General features: G+C 38.3%; 1 protein-coding gene across 1 annotated transcript; it reads right to left on the reverse strand.

Moving 5' to 3' along the window:
* Positions 1-15,588: 15,588 nt before the first annotated feature.
* On the reverse strand, positions 15,589-15,963 carry LOC122609060. The gene has a single exon (XM_043782119.1). It carries the CDS (start codon positions 15,961-15,963, stop codon positions 15,589-15,591), a length of 375 nt encoding a protein of 124 aa, XP_043638054.1.
* Positions 15,964-18,167: the final 2,204 nt, after the last annotated feature.

The following is an 18,167-nucleotide window of genomic DNA, read 5'->3' on the forward strand; positions in this document are numbered from 1 at the left end:
GATCATCTCTTCTATGAGGCTTCAACAGCTCTTCATCAATCTTGCTGATGAACCATGTGGCACTTGCTAACTTGGAGAATCTCTTTCTAATGCTGATGAGAAACCCAATGGAAGCTTTTTCTATTCTGCCAATCTGAAGAAGAGTTGATCATTCTGGAAGTTTTGGAAGAATATGCCAGCAGGGGACTCCAATGTCTTTCCTTCTTCAAACACACTTCTGGAAGGCAAGCGAAGATTTAAGGTAGCATCACCGGCTAGAGGAGGAAGAGCTGCTAGCAAGAATTGATGCATTTCTTTCCTTTTTCTTTGTACTTTCTTGCCAGCAGACGTTGAGATAGTTATTGGAGCTCCAAACACTAGCCTCAGCATAGGCAGATCACACTTGAACTTCGTTTCAAAACCTCTTGCCTTCTCAAAGTACTCCCTCAGCATGTTCTTCAATTGATCGTAGCTGGGAGCCTTTTTGTCTTTGATTAGCATATACACTTCATCCCATTCAGATGCACTCGGAGTATTTGCCTTGACACCTTCATATCTGACTGGCTTGTCAGCACCTTCTCTTAAGAACTTCAAATTTGTCTTTAGGCCCATGTCAGCACGAAAGGCTTCAGTAGCCACGATTCTTTGAGGCCTCCTCCTGTCATTCATGTATTTCAACCATTTAGCCTTTTCAACTTCAAACTTAGATCTCTTTTCACTCAGTTGTTTCTCTACTTCATCATGTTTATGTCTGTAGAGAGCTTCGGCACCACCAGTTTGTAGAATCATCTTCTGCTCAACATCCAATTGATCTTTTTCAAGGAGTGGCAGCTGTCTTATGAATTCCAAGTTTTTCTTTTCATTTTCTTGGTTCTCATTGATTCTGTTCAGCTCCTTGATGGCTTCTTCTTGAGTTTTTCCTTTAGCAGTCAAGGCCAAAATGTCAATCATTTGATGTTGATGACCTGCTGGAGATTGGATGGTCAATGATTCAGTGGAGAACGAGGTGGCAGCAACTTGAGGTTTCTTGAAGAATCCAGACCTCGTGAGCTGTTTCCTTTGACTATCAGTCATTGGAGTGATTTCAGCATTTGCCAGGTATCGTCTGTGAAAGATTGGCAACATTTCACGGGATCTGTCTTGAGCCATTTCCTGAGCGAACCCAGCTTCTCATACAGCCTTCATGGTTTCTGGTTCTAACTACTCAGCTTCAGAAATTTCAGGTTGGGGAGATTTGGCAACAATTTGCTGCTCCCCTTCAGCATCTACATCTTCAGTCTCCCCCTCAGCTCCAGCAGGGGGAACTTCAGTATCAATTTTTGTCTCCCCCTCAACACCAGCAGGGGGAGTGTTCTCACTGACAGCCACTATTGCCAGTTCATCTTGTTTTTCAGTGACTGCAGCAGTGTTTTCTTCACTAGCAACCTTGTCAGCAAAAGCTTCATAAATATCAATCACCGCTTTGTTAACAGCTTCACTGACAAGTGCCATTACAGCAACATCAACTTTCTCCCCCTTGGAGGTAGTATCATTAATAACTACCTCCACCGTTGCTGTTGGGGCTGCCTGCTGCTGAAGAAGTTGGGTTAGCATAGTCTTTATTTCCCCAACTTCTTTTATTAAGTTCTCTTGGCGCTTACGATCTTCCTCGGTGAATGAGACATGAGGAGGAAGACTGGCCACTTGAGTTTCCAAGGCATTTATGGCCTTGGTGTTGCATTCAACCTGGGAGATGAGAGGAGAAACCCGGTCAGCAACCCTTTTTGCTTCAGCTGCAGCAGATTCACTACTGCTGGATGCCTTCTTTGCTGAAAACCGTACAGCAGTCCCAATCTTGCACAACGATCGCGAGAAACCTCGAATAGCCTGCTGATCTCTTTTGATGACGTTAGTATAAGTGCGTAGCTTCTCTTGATCAGCAGCCATAGAAACAGATTTTTCTTTAAGAGTCTCGATGCTGGCAGTGTTCTCATTTTGCTTGTTGTACCAGCTCTCCAAGATCTTCACCAAGCTGTCATCTTCATGACTTTTGAGTTGAACAGCGAGTGTCGCAGCCTTGGTGAGATCATTTAGTTGGTGTTCCACCCTGGCCAGCCTATCAGAAGAGTTAGTAGAGTAAGAGATACCCAACTCTTTGGCAGTTTGAGAGATGATAGGCTTGGCAGTAGATGAGCAGCCAGGAACACTTTGGAAGGAAGAGGGCATGCCAAGGGAGAGCATGGTGTTCACTGGTTGCATGGGTGGAGTCTGAGGTCTGGCAAAAAGAGTCAGCACCTCAGTTTCTTCAACATTTACTACTGCATTATCATCAACAGCAGCTTCTTCAACATTTTCATTGATGGCTGCTGCATTTACATCAGCAACAACCTCTTCTTCAGCATCAACCTCCATGTCACTCGCTTCAAGTTTATCAGCCTGGTTGGAGGAATCCAGCTGGAAGTCATCAACTATGAAATCTTCCAACTCCAAATCACTCTCATCATCAACATCAATATTTTCAATTAAATTTTCTTGTGCGATAACCTCAGCACCTTCAACCAAACTTCCTTCACCACAAACAACATCCTCAGCATTCTCAAACTCAACACCCATCTTTTCATCAACAGAAAAATTTAAAGGGGTAGGGGAACCGGGTGCCTCAGCTTCAGTGTGTTGTGTCACCAAAGCATCATCGGCCATAGATTTTGTCGTCTCTAGCAACACCTGTGATATGGCTGCTGAAAACGACTCAGAGGGTTGAGAACAAGAGGGAATTAATAGTTCGGTTGACTCAACTCTAGTGGGCTGGGGTGGCCCTTGAACTTCACCAACCTCTCCTACAGAAGATTGAGGTGGCTGCTTGCGGTTACCCTTTTTCTCGTCATCAGCCTTTTTTGAGACTGCTGATGGGCTGGCTGGGTCTCAATTGTCCTTGGGCAGTGAGGACTTCCTAACCTTAGTAGTTTCGCCCTTTAGTACTCGCTGCTGCTGTTTTGGGACAGCAGTAGGAGGTGAAGTGGAAGAAGTTGATGGTGTTTTCTTGGGAGCTTTGGAGGTTGTTGAGGGGATTATCAACATACCAGCTCCAGCAGGGTAAGGTTTGTAAATATCAAGGTATACAGAGTAAAGTACCTGCCTCATTGCTAGAGTGAGCACAACATACTTGGAGTCGAATTGCTCAAGGTCACAAGCCGGAGTTTTAAATACAGAGCTCGCAACCCTTGGAGAGAGGAGATAGTGAGCACCTTCAGGAAGATATTCTCCCTTTCGCTCATGCTTGAAGATTAGAGAGAGAAATCTGGAAAATGGGACAGAGCTTGTGACCTTTCCCTTAAGGTTTTCAAAAATGACACTGGCAAAGTCTACGTTTCGACCATTTGCCAATGCATAGATAATCTGCATTTGAGCAGCAGTGGCTTGATCAAATGAGCCACTGTTTCCGCCAAGACATTGAATAACATGCGTGAACAGCAACCTCCAAACCCCAGGCAAGAACTTCTTTTGAGGGTTGTTGTGTACAGGTGTGGGTGGAACACTATTAGATCCGTACCCAATGGACAGCAGCCATTCCTTCCACACATTTGTTTCTACAAGTCCAACAAATGGTCGTTCTTCAGTCTGATTGGGAAGATGAAGAACTTGTCTCAGTGGATCCGCTGAGATAGATATTGTACACGTCCCTTTCATGATGGTACCAGTAATGGTGCTACTTGCAACCTTGTAATCACATGTCCACCAGAACTCCCTTAGGAGGTGGACAGCTATTTCCTTGGGATCGCTATAAATCGCTCTTCTAACTGGGCATCCCATTATGAAATCAAGCATGGAGAAATATCCTTTGATTTTAGATGGGATCTCTTCAGATCCCATATAGTTGTTGGCCTTAATGACCAGTTTAGAAGCTTGAAAAGATACTTGATTAGAAGGATTAATGCCTTCATTATCAAATACCTTGGATGAAAGATAGGAGAGATTTTTAGAGAGTTGTGCTGGAACATTTTCAGATGATGAAGCCATTTTAGATGAGAAAAGATTAGAATATGATATGAGTGATACTTTGAGATGAATATTTTGAAAGAATAAAGAAGATTTGAGAGAGTTTGAGAGATTTGGAAGTTTAGAGAAAAAGAAATGAACGTAAAAGGAGAAAAAGAGGAAGAGATTTGCATATATATGGCATGGATATGGGTCCCATAACTGCAAAAAGTGAGTCGCCATATGTACTCTCTTTCATACGTGGCATAAAAAAGAATTATATTAAATTATAGGACACTGTATATATGTACGTATGTGGGTTGTAGGATGTGACTATATGAACCACGATTTCAACTGTACTCGAGTTCATACGGCGCATACAGTGTACAAGTTGCCTATTTGGGAGAAAATCGAGGTAACCGTTTGAGATAAATATAATAAAATATTAACAAAATACGTAGTGGAATACACTCAGATAAATTGAGGTATCCACTGAAGAGTCATTATTTTATTAAAAAGTATGGTTACCAAGTTTTTAATCAGCAACACAAAGAAGGAAAGAGTGGTTGCTGATGAGCATTAAACAATTTTTGGCAAATTGTCAGCCATCAACGGATTTTATATGTCTTTACCAGCAGCCGTTTGCTACTGGACTAGATAGGGACTTTCAACACCCTATTATTTTTGTTATGCTTTTTCCCAAAGCATCAGGGATCAACGGATTTTAGATGTCTTTACCAGCAGCCGTTTGCTGCTGGACTAGATAGGGACTTTCAGCACCCTATTATTTTTATTATGCTTTTTCCCAAAGCATCAGGGATCAACGGATTTTAGATGTCTTTACCAGCAACCGTTTGCTGCTGGACTAGATGAAGACTTATGGCTCTTCATTGCCTTGTTATGTAACAAGTAAGACACACTTGAACTTGCTGAAGGATCTAGATATAAGTCAAGAGATTTTAACTTACAAAAGATATGTAAGTAGCAAAATCACCATTTAGCATTCCCAACCTGCTGATGAGATCCTTGAATCTCTTTTCATCTAAAAGTTTAGTGAAGATGTCAGCAAGTTGATCATAAGTGGGGATGAAGTAGATTTCAACATCCCCCTTCATGACATGATCACGAACGAAGTGATACCTAATGTCAATATGCTTAGTTTTGGAATGCTGAACAAGATTATGTGTGATGGCAATAGCACTAGTGTTATCACACATAATTGGGATTTTAGAAAAATCTAAGTCATAGTCAGCAAGTTGGTTTTTCATCCAAAGGACTTGTGCACAACAACTTGCTGCTGACACATACTCTACTTCAGCAATGGAGATGGAAACTGTATGCTGTTTCTTACTAGACCAACTAGTCAGCCTTCCCCCCAACAGTTGACATCCACCACTGGTACTCTTTCTATCTAACATGCATCCAGCATAGTCAGAATCAGAGTATGCTACTAGATCAAAATTTGAATCTTTGGGATACCAAAGACCCAATGAGGAAGTCCCTTTAAGATATTTGAAGATACGCTTGACAGCGAGAAGGTGAGACTCCCTGGGAGATGCTTGATATCTTGCACAAAGGCAAGTAGCAAACATAATGTATGGGCGGCTCGCTGTGAGATACATCAGCGATCCAATCATCCCATGATAGAAAGTGGGATACATGCTTACCATCAAGGTCAGCATGGAGATTATTTGGAGGAGACATAGGAGTAGACATAGGAGTGATATTAGACATATCAAATTTAGCCAGCATGTCTCGTATGTATTTTTCTTGGTTTATAAAGATGCCATCAGTAAGTTGACGAATTTGTAGACCAAGGAAGAAGGTTAGCTCACCCATCATACTCATTTCAAAGTGAGAAGACATTAGTGAGCTAAACTTATTGCAAAGTTTCTTGCTGGAGGATCCAAATATGATGTCATCGACATATATTTGCACATATAGGACATGAGCACCCTTTCTATAAATAAAGAGGGTGTTGTCTATAGACCCTCGCTGAAACTCATGAGAAAGAAAAAATTCAGAAAGAGTGGCATACCAAGCTCTGGGAGCTTGTTTAAGACCATATAATGCCTTATAAAGACGATACACATGGTTTGGCTTGGTTAGATCTTCAAAACCAGGTGGCTGCTCCACATAAACTTCTTCTTCGAGTTTTCCATTTAAGAAAGCACTCTTGACATCCATTTGATATACAGTGAAGTTTCGATATGCAGCATGTGCCAAGAACAAGCGTATTGCTTCAAGTCTGGCCACTGGAGCAAAGGTTTCGTCATAGTCGACACCTTCTTCTTGAAGGTAACCTTGAGCAACTAACCTAGACTTGTTACGTATAACAACTCCATCTTCGTCCATTTTATTTCTATAAACCCATTTTGTTCCAACGGGTTCTTTGCCAGGAGGAAGAGGAACTAAGAACCAGACATACTGTCTTTGGAATTGTGTTAGTTCTTCTTGCATGGCAACAACCCATGATGGGTCAACCACAGCCTCTCTAATATTCTTAGGAGTGATCATTGACAAGAAATTTACATATAGACATGTATTTCTAGTCGCTAATCGTGTCACAATGCCCTGCTGAGGATCACCAATTACTTGGTGAGCAGGATGACTTGAAGTCCATTTAAGTATTGGGACACTTGATGAACCGAGAAGAGTGGCAGCGAAAGATATTGGTATGGGATCTGCAGAAGTATAAGAGGAGAGATCAATGGTTATTGAAGGTTCAACTTGAGTTTGATCAGTGGAGCCATTTAACTGATTTAAGTTATCATCAATGATGGGGTCATCAGCAGACTCCATATCTTCAGTATTAGCTGAAGTATCATGAAACTCTTCATCAGCAGAGTCATCAACTTGCACATCACCAGCCAGTGATCTAGGTTTGGCTGATGCAGCATGGATTGATCTTAAAATAGGCTCAACTGGCTCAATCGTATAGATATGAGCAGCAATTTGCTCCAGTTCAAGTTCTGTTGAACTGTCCTCAGTGAGTTGCTGATTGACAAGAGGCAGTGAGCAAGAAGCATCAATAAATGAGTCAGCATCCTCCATAAGAGGATTAGTGAACTCATTGAAGATCTCTTCAGTAGAAGATGGCTGGATATCTTTAGGAGCAGAAGAGCTTTCATCAAAAGTGACATGAATGGATTCATCCACCTTTTGAAGACGAGTATTAAATACTCTAAAAGCTTTGCTGATGGCAGAATATCCAACAAAGTAACCATCATCAGCTTTAGGATCAAATTTGCCAAGATGATCCTTGTTATTTAGAATAAAGACAGGTCAACCAAATACATGGAAGTATTTGATTTGAGGTTTCTTCCCTCTCAACACTTCATATGTTGTCTTATCATGTCTTTTGACAATGAGACAGCGGTTTTGAGTGTGGCAAGCAGTGTTGACTGCTTCTGCCCAAAACCAATTGGGAAGAGAGGACTAACTGAGCATTGTACGTGCTGCCTCAATGACAGTTCTATTTCTCCTTTCAGCAACACCATTTTGCTCAGGAGTTCTAGTAGAAGAGAAGTTTTGTGAGATCCCTTGATCAGCACAAAAAGATTCAAGAGTGTGGTTTCTAAACTCAGTGCCATGATCACTTCTGAGTTCTTTAACCCCTATGCTGTTGAGATTTTCCATTTTCTTAATGAATTTGGTAATTTCATCAGCAGCATCACTCTTAGAATTAAGAAAGATTGTCCAAGTATATCGTGAATATTCATCCACAATTACTAGAGTGTATTTACTACCCTTTAGACTTTGGACATTCATTGGACCAAAAAGGTCCATGTGGAGAAGATGAAAACAATCCTTAACAGAATTGGCTTGTTTTGTTTTAAAGGTAGCTCTATGGCATTTGCCTTTTTCACAAGCACCACAGAGTCTATCCTTTTCAAAGGAAAGAGGAGGAAGACCACGAACAAGGTTCTTTTTAGCCAGTGAGTTTATGGTTTTAAAGTTCACATGCGACAAACGCTTGTGCCATAACCAATTTAACTCAGATGCTGACTTAGCAGAGAAACAAGTCTCACTATCAGTCTTGATAGGAGTGAAATCTACAAGATATACATCTTGTTTTCTTGGTACTACCAAGACGACTTCCTTGTTGATATTTACTACAGTGGCTTGATGTTTATCAAGGATTACCTTGTAGTCAGCATCACACAGTTGACTTATGCTAATGAGATTATGTTTTAATCCATTTACATAAGCAACTTTTGAGAACCCTTCAGTTTGTCCAGTAGAGTTATCACCAAACACCACAGTAGGACCGGGTGCCTCTGTATAGTTATCCAGCAAGGACTTAGAGCTAGTCATGTGTTTTGAACAACCGCTATCCAAATACCACACTCCTTTTCCCAGCGAGCCCTGCATGGATGTAAAGAAAGGATTTAGGCGAGTTCGCTTTGTTCATCCATGGCCATGTCAGCAGGATTAACTAAAGGTACTTCAGAGGAGGTAGTTGGCTCTTCAGAGACAGCCTCCTCAAGAGTAGTATGATTTCCCACAGAGACAAGACCAAAGGTGTTATCATCTTCATTGAAGGGCATTATATTAGTTTTATTGCTACGAAGATATGCATAACTGCTTACTACCTCAGGAGCACTATACTCAACTAGCATTGAAGGTTATCCCCAAGCATTTGAAATAACCCTTTGAGAACGGGGAAGTTCAATGCGCTGAGAAGCTATGTATTCAATGATGTTTACATTAGTGACAGAAGAGGTGTCACTGGAACAGGTTCAGTAGAAAGGTTCCCACTGATCCTAGTAGAAGAAAAAGAAGATGTTTCAGCAGATATAGAGATGGTTGGTTGAACTACAACCCCTGGAGCATCTCTTGAGCTGACGGAGTCACATTCAAAGGCAACATGTCCTCTGCTGCTACAACGATAGCATTTTTTTGTCAGAGGGGTTGCCTTTTTGATTCTGAATGAAGAAGTCCCACAGCTGAGAAGAAAGGTCATTCATTCGCTAAGTAAGCTCATTAATTTGAGGAGTGGAGGAAGATGAAGCCTTGCTCTTTTGCTTAGACTTGGATTTACTCCTTTGTCTAAGTTTAGGAGGGGGCAACTGAGGAACAGGACCAAGGATGGACTCACCATGATGATTTTGAGGTCCTCTAATCATGGTCCATGCTTGCTTTCCAGCAGGGTAGGAAGAACAGGGACCCTGTTGAGAATGATTCACTCTGTTTGGAGTGAAAGGTCTAGACTGACGATTTGGAGTCACTGATCTCATTTGCCTATGAGGTAAGTACTCCATGTTTGACACAGGGGATTGACCACGCTGAGTAGTTATATGTCCTCTTTGTGGAGTAGTGGGTCTCATTTGCTGATGTGGCAAATGTCCCCGCTGAGGAGTTATAGGCCTCACTTGCTTATGTGGCAAGTGTCCTTGCTGAGGAGTGGTAGACCTATTTTGTGAGGGCAATCTTTCCCTTTTTGGAGTGTTATGCCTTAGATTGGATTTTATAGGCATAGGTTGAGATGCCATATGAGTTTGAACATCAGCAGGTACAGTCTTTGTGGGAAGTACTTGCTGATGTCTTGCATCAGCGAACCTAACTCGTCTATTCATTAGAAGATCATGTTCAATCATGGGATTAGCATGAGTAGGTTCCAGCTGAGAAGAAGATTGAGCACTAGAATGTTGCTGAACGACATGATTAACTCGCTGAGGAGTACCATAGTCATAGGGAGCAGCAATAGTGCTTCTTTTAAAGGGCTCAGCACCTTTTACTGATAGTCGCTGAGGAGCAATGGGTACATATCCATTACTTGAAATATCCCCTTTAAAGGTTCTAGGTGGAGAATGTTGAATTCTACCTTCATGTGGCATCATGCCAACAATGGGAAGATGAGAGAACATGTCATAAGTACTGGTTGAGGGACTGGTACTTTTAACATTAGAGGAAGAGGGCACACTGGTGGAAGATGTAGCCTTAGAATCCATCTCAGCATGGTAGTCATTTTGCCCCTTGACAAAGTACCACTTTTTCATCTCTTCAGGAGAGATGGAAGCTGAAAAGGGTGGAGGAATAGAGATTTCAGGCTTTACATCATATTTAAATGAGTCAGCAAGTGAGGCAGCAACATCAAAATTACCACCAATCACTGCTTGTACTTGACAGGGACTTGCTCACTCAAACATTAATGATGAAATTTGGAAGCCTTTGACCAAGAGGTCACAATCTTCTTCAGATTAGAAACTTCAGCCTTGAGAGTTTCATTCTTAAGTTGGAGTTTCTGAGTCATTAACTCATGAGATTGAAGTTCCACATGAACATTTTTCAATTTCATAAGTTTTTCAGATTTTTCACTTAACTCTACTCCAGCAGAGTTAAGTTTGGATTGAAGTTCAGCACGTAGACTTTCTACGAACTGAAGATCACACGACAAAGACTCAATAATTTTGGTCTTGTCATGATCAGAAGAAGAGGAAAGAAGAGAGTGTACCTTTTTAACAGTGATGTTTACCCACTGACTAGAGGAGACTTGATCCTTTGTCAGAGCATCACTGTCAGCAAGTGCCATAAGGCACATGGCATCAACATAATCGTCATCATCAGACTCATCTAAGTCAGCCCAATCATGTTATTCAGCAACTAGTCCTTTTGCTGGAATTTTGGCCTCCTCTGTTTCAGCCACCTTTGCCTTCAGCTGATAGTATTTGTTCCTTCATAGGTGCTGACCAGTCTATCCCATACTTCTTTTGAAGAGGGATACTTGATGACTAGCTTCATGATTTCAGTGGGAAGAGTGACAATAATCATGTTTTTAAGCCTAGCATCAAGATTTACCAGCTTCCTTTCTTCATCTGTCCATTGAACCTCTGGTTTTACCAGGTCAATGACTATCTCAGGAGCTTCAGGTGTAGCTCCTGGAGTCCTTTGGACGTACATCGGCACGTATGGACCCTCAGTTAATATTGTCATTAAATAAGGTTCCACACTAGAGATGTGAAGAAGCATTCTTTCCTTCTAAGAGCCAAAATCTTTGGGCTCGAATTTTAGAGGTGTCGACACATAACCAAAGTCACGTGTGTTCACAAGGCTGGGAATAGAAGACATATTCTTGTTTTAGAAACAAAATTTTCAAGAAAAGTAAAGGAACAAAATTTTAATGTAAACACAAGGAGGCAAATAGATCTTGTTCCAATGATTTAGGAATGGTGGCTCTGATATCACTTGATGGTCCACGAATGCACAACTTATGTTATATTTAAATTAGACAATAAAGTAAATAGAAGATTAATAACAAGAACAATGACAAGTTCAATTGTAATAAATCAATGCAAGTATAATCATATGTATCATTGATTAAACGATGAATACATGGTCGATCTTACAAACTTGACTTACAAGAATACAAATGAACAAGGTAATTGCTAAGTCTAGACACACTATAAACTTGAACAATTACAAGTGACACACACTTTCAAGGTGACTAACACACATGATACAATGCGGTTGTGTTGCTTTATATAGAGAAAGAATTAGGGCAACACAGCCTTCCTTTGATGGTGATAGATTGTGGTTGTCGACGTCCCATTGGCTCCTTGTACTTCCATGCAAGAGTCCTTGTCTTCTTTACCAAAATGGATATGAAAGAGAAGTCCCAAGTTTTGGTCCCAACATGTACCTTTACCATGTAAGGTATGTTCCAGTTGGAAAAACCACCATGTGACTCTTGTCTTCATATGGTTTGAATACTTCCCGCCATCACACATTTGGGCAGCATACACCCCGCTGAAGAGAGTCACTAGACTTGCTGGCGATACATGTCAGCGAGCAAGTCTGGTCAGCGAATCCAAGACTCAACATGAGTTAATGTTGTTTCTGCGTCTTGACAGCAGGAGAAACATTAACTCAAATATTCCTAAGTGTTATTTGAGGGTTCTTGGGAACGAGCAAAAGTTTGCTTGTGGAAAGAACACTCAAATGGATTTGAGAGTTTCTGAGGAACTAGCAAAAGTTTGCTTGTTCATAAGAACTCTCAACTGGTTTGAGAGTTTCTGTGGAAACAAGCAAAAGTATGCTTGTACACAATAACTCTCAAATAGGCCAAAACCCTAATGGGCTTGACATGAGAACACTCACATCCATTGAATTTGAGAGTTCTTGGTCATTGCCAATACATAAAGGGTGTGTGTATGCGTGTTTCTCAATATGAGTGTAGAGAGAGAAACAAGCAAAACCAATTGAAAGAAAACCAAGAACACACACGGTTTAATCTTGTGGGTGGTACTCGACTCACGCACGAACTGCAAACACACACCAGGTTTGGACGACTCGTAGACTTAGATTACCACATTGGTTGGTAAGGTTCGTCCGGAGAGCCGTTGAACTATAGTAACCAAACACGAGTGTTTATATTCGCGCAAAAATATATATATATATATTGGGTAACACTCCGATAATAACACTTTTAAAATAAGAACGGTGAAACACTTAAAAACATCATTTTGATGCATTATTAGTCCATAAACTAACATGGTCCATAACTAATTATCATTATTTATGTGTTTAACAACACATTAATCCATCAAAATTGCAGAATTCACGTTATTTGTTGGATGTATCATTTTGATGAATATGCATCCAAGATGGATGCACAAAACGAAAAACATGATTTTTTCGATTATGACTGACGAATGTGTTGTTAAACACTTAAATAATGATAACTAGTTTATATTATGCTAGTTTTATGGACTTTTAATGCATCGAAATGAGGTTTTTAAGTGTTTTCACCGTGTTCTTATTTTAAAACTGTTATTATTTGATTGTCCCTCTATATATAATGATATATATATATCATAAAAGGTAGATATAGAAACCATGGGTTATCTCGAGTAATTCCACACCTCGACAAATCCTTAAGTCAATCTCGGTTCGATAGAAGAATAAGACCCGAGGGACTTACATCTTGCTTAGTTCTTAAACATATACCCTGTGAATGAACATGGTCTTACCACTAGCTATACTACAAACGAACGTGAGTGTGTTTAATTTGGTATTTCAGTGACTTTATAATATTAAATCTTGACCGTTTTTCACTATACATAAACGACATATCAAGTTTTTCGCACCGCTTCCAGGGATTATTTAATCTCAGAATTTTGTGAGATGTTGTGATTCGATCCTTTTTTTGTGTTTACGCACAAGATAGTTACTATATGGCTAATAGACGTCATGTGGTCGTTAAGTCTGGTGATGTGCCAAGCACGTGAACGTGCAAAAGACTATTTTGCCCCAATTCACCGTCTATCATCTAGAAAAGAAAATAAAAGGAAGATCCACACCCACACGTGCGCGCGCGCGCACACACACATATATGAATGAATAAGAATATGCTAGTGTCAGATACCTAAGCTTTTGTGTAAAACCCCTTACATCTTGATTATTTAATCTATAAAAAAATTGTAAATAATTTATAAAAAACATGGGGAGGCCAATCATATATATATATGTGTGTTATACAATAAATATTAAAAAAAAATGTATGTGAATAATTCAACAACCAAACTTAGGTATCCAACGATCACATAATCACATTTTTCATATATGAGAGAAAGCTAATTTGAGTACACTGATTGGGGGACAAATCTCAACCGTTTACTTTCTTCTATTCTTCTGTTCACATATACAGTTATACCTCTGTAAGTGATATGGTAACATTTTCGTAAATTATTTCTTTTATTTATTTACACATGTGTAAGTGTATTGTCAAAATATACAATTTATACATGTGTAAACACATGCATAAGGTTCTTACACATGGGTAAAACAGACTCAAAATCAAATTCATTGGACTGCGTATTTTTGAACAGCAGTGGTGATTGAACTAAGCGGCATGCCTCTTCATCATCCGGTAGATATCGAACACGTCACCAGCACAGTCAATCCGAGGGCATGACTGGCAGTGGAAGTCCCACTACCGTTTTGGAAGAAACTAGCTAAATGCTAGAGAAAACCCGCATGCCCTACCTTATTGGCAAGGACTTCCCAATATGTCTTTCAAAGGTTTTGAACCCGTGACCAACATTTACGACAATGTTACCATGTCACTTACACATGTGTAAGTGAAACAGAAAAATGAGAGAAAAATAGGTAACTGAGATTTGTCCCCCGTCTCTTTAGAAAAACTGTCATCAAATTAACCCACCGCTATATATGTGTGTTTATATATGTATATACCAATAATATTTATCTTTTAATACATAAGGAAGGAATTACTTTTAAGAAAAAAATTTAGACACCAAAACACAAGTTTAGAAAAAATGTCACATATTTCTTCGAAAATGTCCCAAAAAATATTTTAATCAGGTTTAATCCCAAATGACATTCAATGTTGTAGATATCGTACCATTTAACGATCTATCCGAGAGTTTTTTTCTGTGAACTATCGTAATGACATCTTACCCGATAGATGTAGAGACCACATATGAGTTGAACAGAGTCTTTGACCAAAAACCGGACGTTAAAAAAAAAATCAAAACTTCAGTTATGAGAAGCTGCAAATAGAAAAATAGATTTCGGACTATTTTGTTCAACTCGCAAAAACAAATGATAAACGGATAAGCAAAACTCTTTTTTAATTAACGAGATGGGTACCTACACAATGCGGCAGTGGTGGCAGCAACGGGTGGTATTAGTGGCGGTGGTGGTAACGATGTGATTATTAATATAAAAGTAATTAACGTAAATGGTAGTGTAGTTTTTATGGTTAAGGAATGTATCTTTTGTAAATAACTTTATTAAGAATATTATAGAGATATTAGGTGAAAATATTTAAATTGATTAATAATGGAGATAAATAGTTTGGATAAATATGGGTGTAAGATATTTTAGGAATATATTAAGTAAATATAGTGTGTGAGTTAGGAATGTGTTGAAAATTAAGGATATTTTGGGTATTATAGAGTTAGATAGTTGAAAAGTGGGAGGGTAGTTTGTTTATTAATATAGATATAGATATAGATATAGATATAGATATTAATTGATGTATAATTATGATTAGAAAATGCTTCATTAGTTCGAGTAAGTCATTGCTTACATAAGATTTTATGTAATTTGATTATATAAACAATTTGTGTTGTAACATGCCTGTCAACTAGTCTAGGGTCAGAGAGTATATAATATGTTAGATGCAAGTCCCTATATTATCATAACAATTTTGTATCTTCCAACTAAATATCCAACTATCTATCTATCTATTTTTTTTTAACAGCAATATATATTAAATTAACAAAGAAGAGTCTAGCAAATTACCAGACCACCCGAATACAAAGATTATTTACAAGTACATTATCTAGAATCAATCGATACACGACCCTACATATTTCTTGAGACTTGAACTGCGAAGATTATAAAAACGGTCAAAAAATTCGCACCACTTACAGGTAGCCCAAGTTACGAGAAAAACCCTCACAAAACAGGGGCCGAGCTACCGGTTTTCACCTTTCGTGTTTTTTATGTAATCCCAAATAAGTCCCAAGGAACGCTAATGACTAAATTAAACAAAGAAGACCAGTAAGCCACTCCAGCCAAGTAAAACACCTCTTTTTACTCCTGTTAGCAATCCACATGAAAGATTGCGAGATAATTAAATCCATAAGCAGCTCCTTACGATGATTTCCATATTTGAAGACCTCGTCATTTCGGAATTTCCCAAGAAAGTTGCATATTATCAACAAACTCAATGATATCAGTAGGTCCAAAACTTGAAAAGGAAGAAATTTGAAGCCACTTAGATATCGAATGCCAAATATTAGAAGCAATCTCACACGCACCAAAAAGATGGTCGCGAGTTTCAGCCGAACCACTACACAATGGGCAGAGAACCGAAGGGATATCGACATCCTTCTTAGCAAGATTACAACGGGTAGGAAGTCTATCAAGAAGAATCCGCCATGCAAGAATGTTAACTTTACGAGGAATAAGTTTGTTCCATCTAGTCGCGATCAGACTATATGGAAGTAACGCCTTGTCAATCATACTACGAACTCCTTTTACTGAAAACTCACTCATGTTAGGGATTGAGACGGTCCATTTATCTATGTCTCTCTCTCTCTCAATATATATATATATATATATAAAAGTTAAATTAAGAACTCCTTATTTTAAGGACTGTTAGGGACTCCTTCTACCTCTTTCTCCGGCCACCACCACCACCATCATCTCTGACCACCATCATCTCTGACCACCACCACCATGATCATCTCCGACCACCACCATGATCTTCTAGCGACATCGACCATCTCCGGCGAGACTTACACATGTGTAAGTCATCGACCATCTCCGGCGAGACTTACACATGTGTAAGTAACTTACACATGTTTTAAGTACAATTATTTTTAGGTAGATCACTCATCACCGGTCACCCCTATGACCTATCACCCTCTATGACCTATCACAATATGACCTATCACCCTCAATGACCTATCACCCCCACCAGCTTTGGTTTATGAATATCCTTAAGCACGAAGCCCACTCTGAATCATAATTTTTATTCAACTTACACATGTGTAAGTTGTACTTATTTTACTTACACATGTTTAAGTCTCACCGGAGATGGTCGCCGTTGCCGGAGGATCATGGTGGTAGTCGAAGATGATCATGGTAGTTGTGGTGGTGGTCGAAGATTGAAGGAAGAAGGAGGAAATACCTTGTACTTTTTGAAACCTTTGTACTAAAAATAACTTTCCTCTATATATATATATATATATATATATAGAAAAAGATAAAATGAGTATAGCTTATTTTGAGTCCAATTTGAGTCCATTGATCGATTGTCTTCCATTTCCTCAAATTCCAACCACCTCCTACCACCACTACCATCATCTCGAACCACCACCATGATTTTCCGGTAACAGCGACCACCGCCACCACGACTTACACATGCATAAGTTTACAACTTACACGTGTAATTTACATGGACTTATTTTGGACTCAAATTAAGCTGGACTCAATTTATCTCACCCCTATATATATACATATATATAATATACATATATGTATATAATATTTTAATTTCTAAATGGATAAGTTTGAACCTTTAGATAAAAATCAACTTATAATTAGAACCATTAGATTAATACGATGATGTCATATGCCTTTTTTTTATAACTTTTATAGATTTAAACTTAAATTTAAAAATTCAAATATAATTATTAATCATGGAAAGTAAATTCCTACAAATTATAACTATAGAGAGTAATTAGTTTAAAATATAATAATGGAAAACAATTTTTAAAATTCTATATTATTTTTTTAAAATCACTTTTTTCATTTTGTAGTTTATAAGATTTCCTTTTGTTTTATTATTTATAACATTTCCTTTTGTTTTACATCATACGTTGTGACTTTCTATGAGATTTTTATCATGCAACATATTCCCTCCGTCTCATATTAAATGTCCAATTTTGACTTGTTAAGTCTTCTGCTTTGAACTTTGACCGTAAAAATATTTGTCTATATTATATAACACTTTATATAAAATATATGGACGGCTTGAGTTTTCAATGTAGTTTTCATTGATATAACTTTCGTCAACTATTATATAACATAAAATAAGATATTTATGGTCAAAGTTGCAAGCAAAAGACTTGAAAAATAAAAATTGAACATTTAATATGGGACAGAGAGAGTAATAAATATAACATAGTTATAAATATTTCGTTTTACATAGTCAGTATTTTATGATATAAAATAAAAGAGATTACCTATATGTATTTGATGAAAATAAAAGATTTTGAAAATGACAATATCATCATTTCTCATTACCTTTTATTACGTTTATTAAATTATGTTATAATAATAATTTAACATGTCATTAATTGTTTCTAATATAATAAAAGTAGAAATTCATCTAAGAAAAACTAAAATTCTAATTGTAAGAAGTGTGAACCATTAAATGAAGATCAAATATTAATATATAATAACCATTAGATCACGGGTCTAATCTTAATTTTGATACAACTTAGACTAAATGGTATGAGGCATCCTCCATGAGAGGGGTTTTCCGACATGTGACGCCAAGTAAGTAGGAAGCTATTCCAACAAAAATAGTGGCATGAGGCATCTTGACACAATCGGGCATCTTTTGCCATTTGTCAAGACCAAATGATTGATTTTTTTTTAATACTTTTTATTCCTTTATTTACATTTTTATTTTCATATTTTTATTATTAGAATTTTTAATTTATATACTTTTTACTATACTTTTAAAATAA

The sequence above is a fragment of the Erigeron canadensis genome, chromosome 7, assembly GCF_010389155.1.
Source record: "Erigeron canadensis isolate Cc75 chromosome 7, C_canadensis_v1, whole genome shotgun sequence".
Taxonomy (NCBI): Eukaryota; Viridiplantae; Streptophyta; class Magnoliopsida; order Asterales; family Asteraceae; genus Erigeron; species Erigeron canadensis.

Coding starts and splice junctions, on each gene's coding strand:
- LOC122609060 (XM_043782119.1), bottom strand. CDS start 15,963: ATGAGTGAGTTTTCAGTAAAAGGAGTTCGTAGTATGATTGACAAGGCG.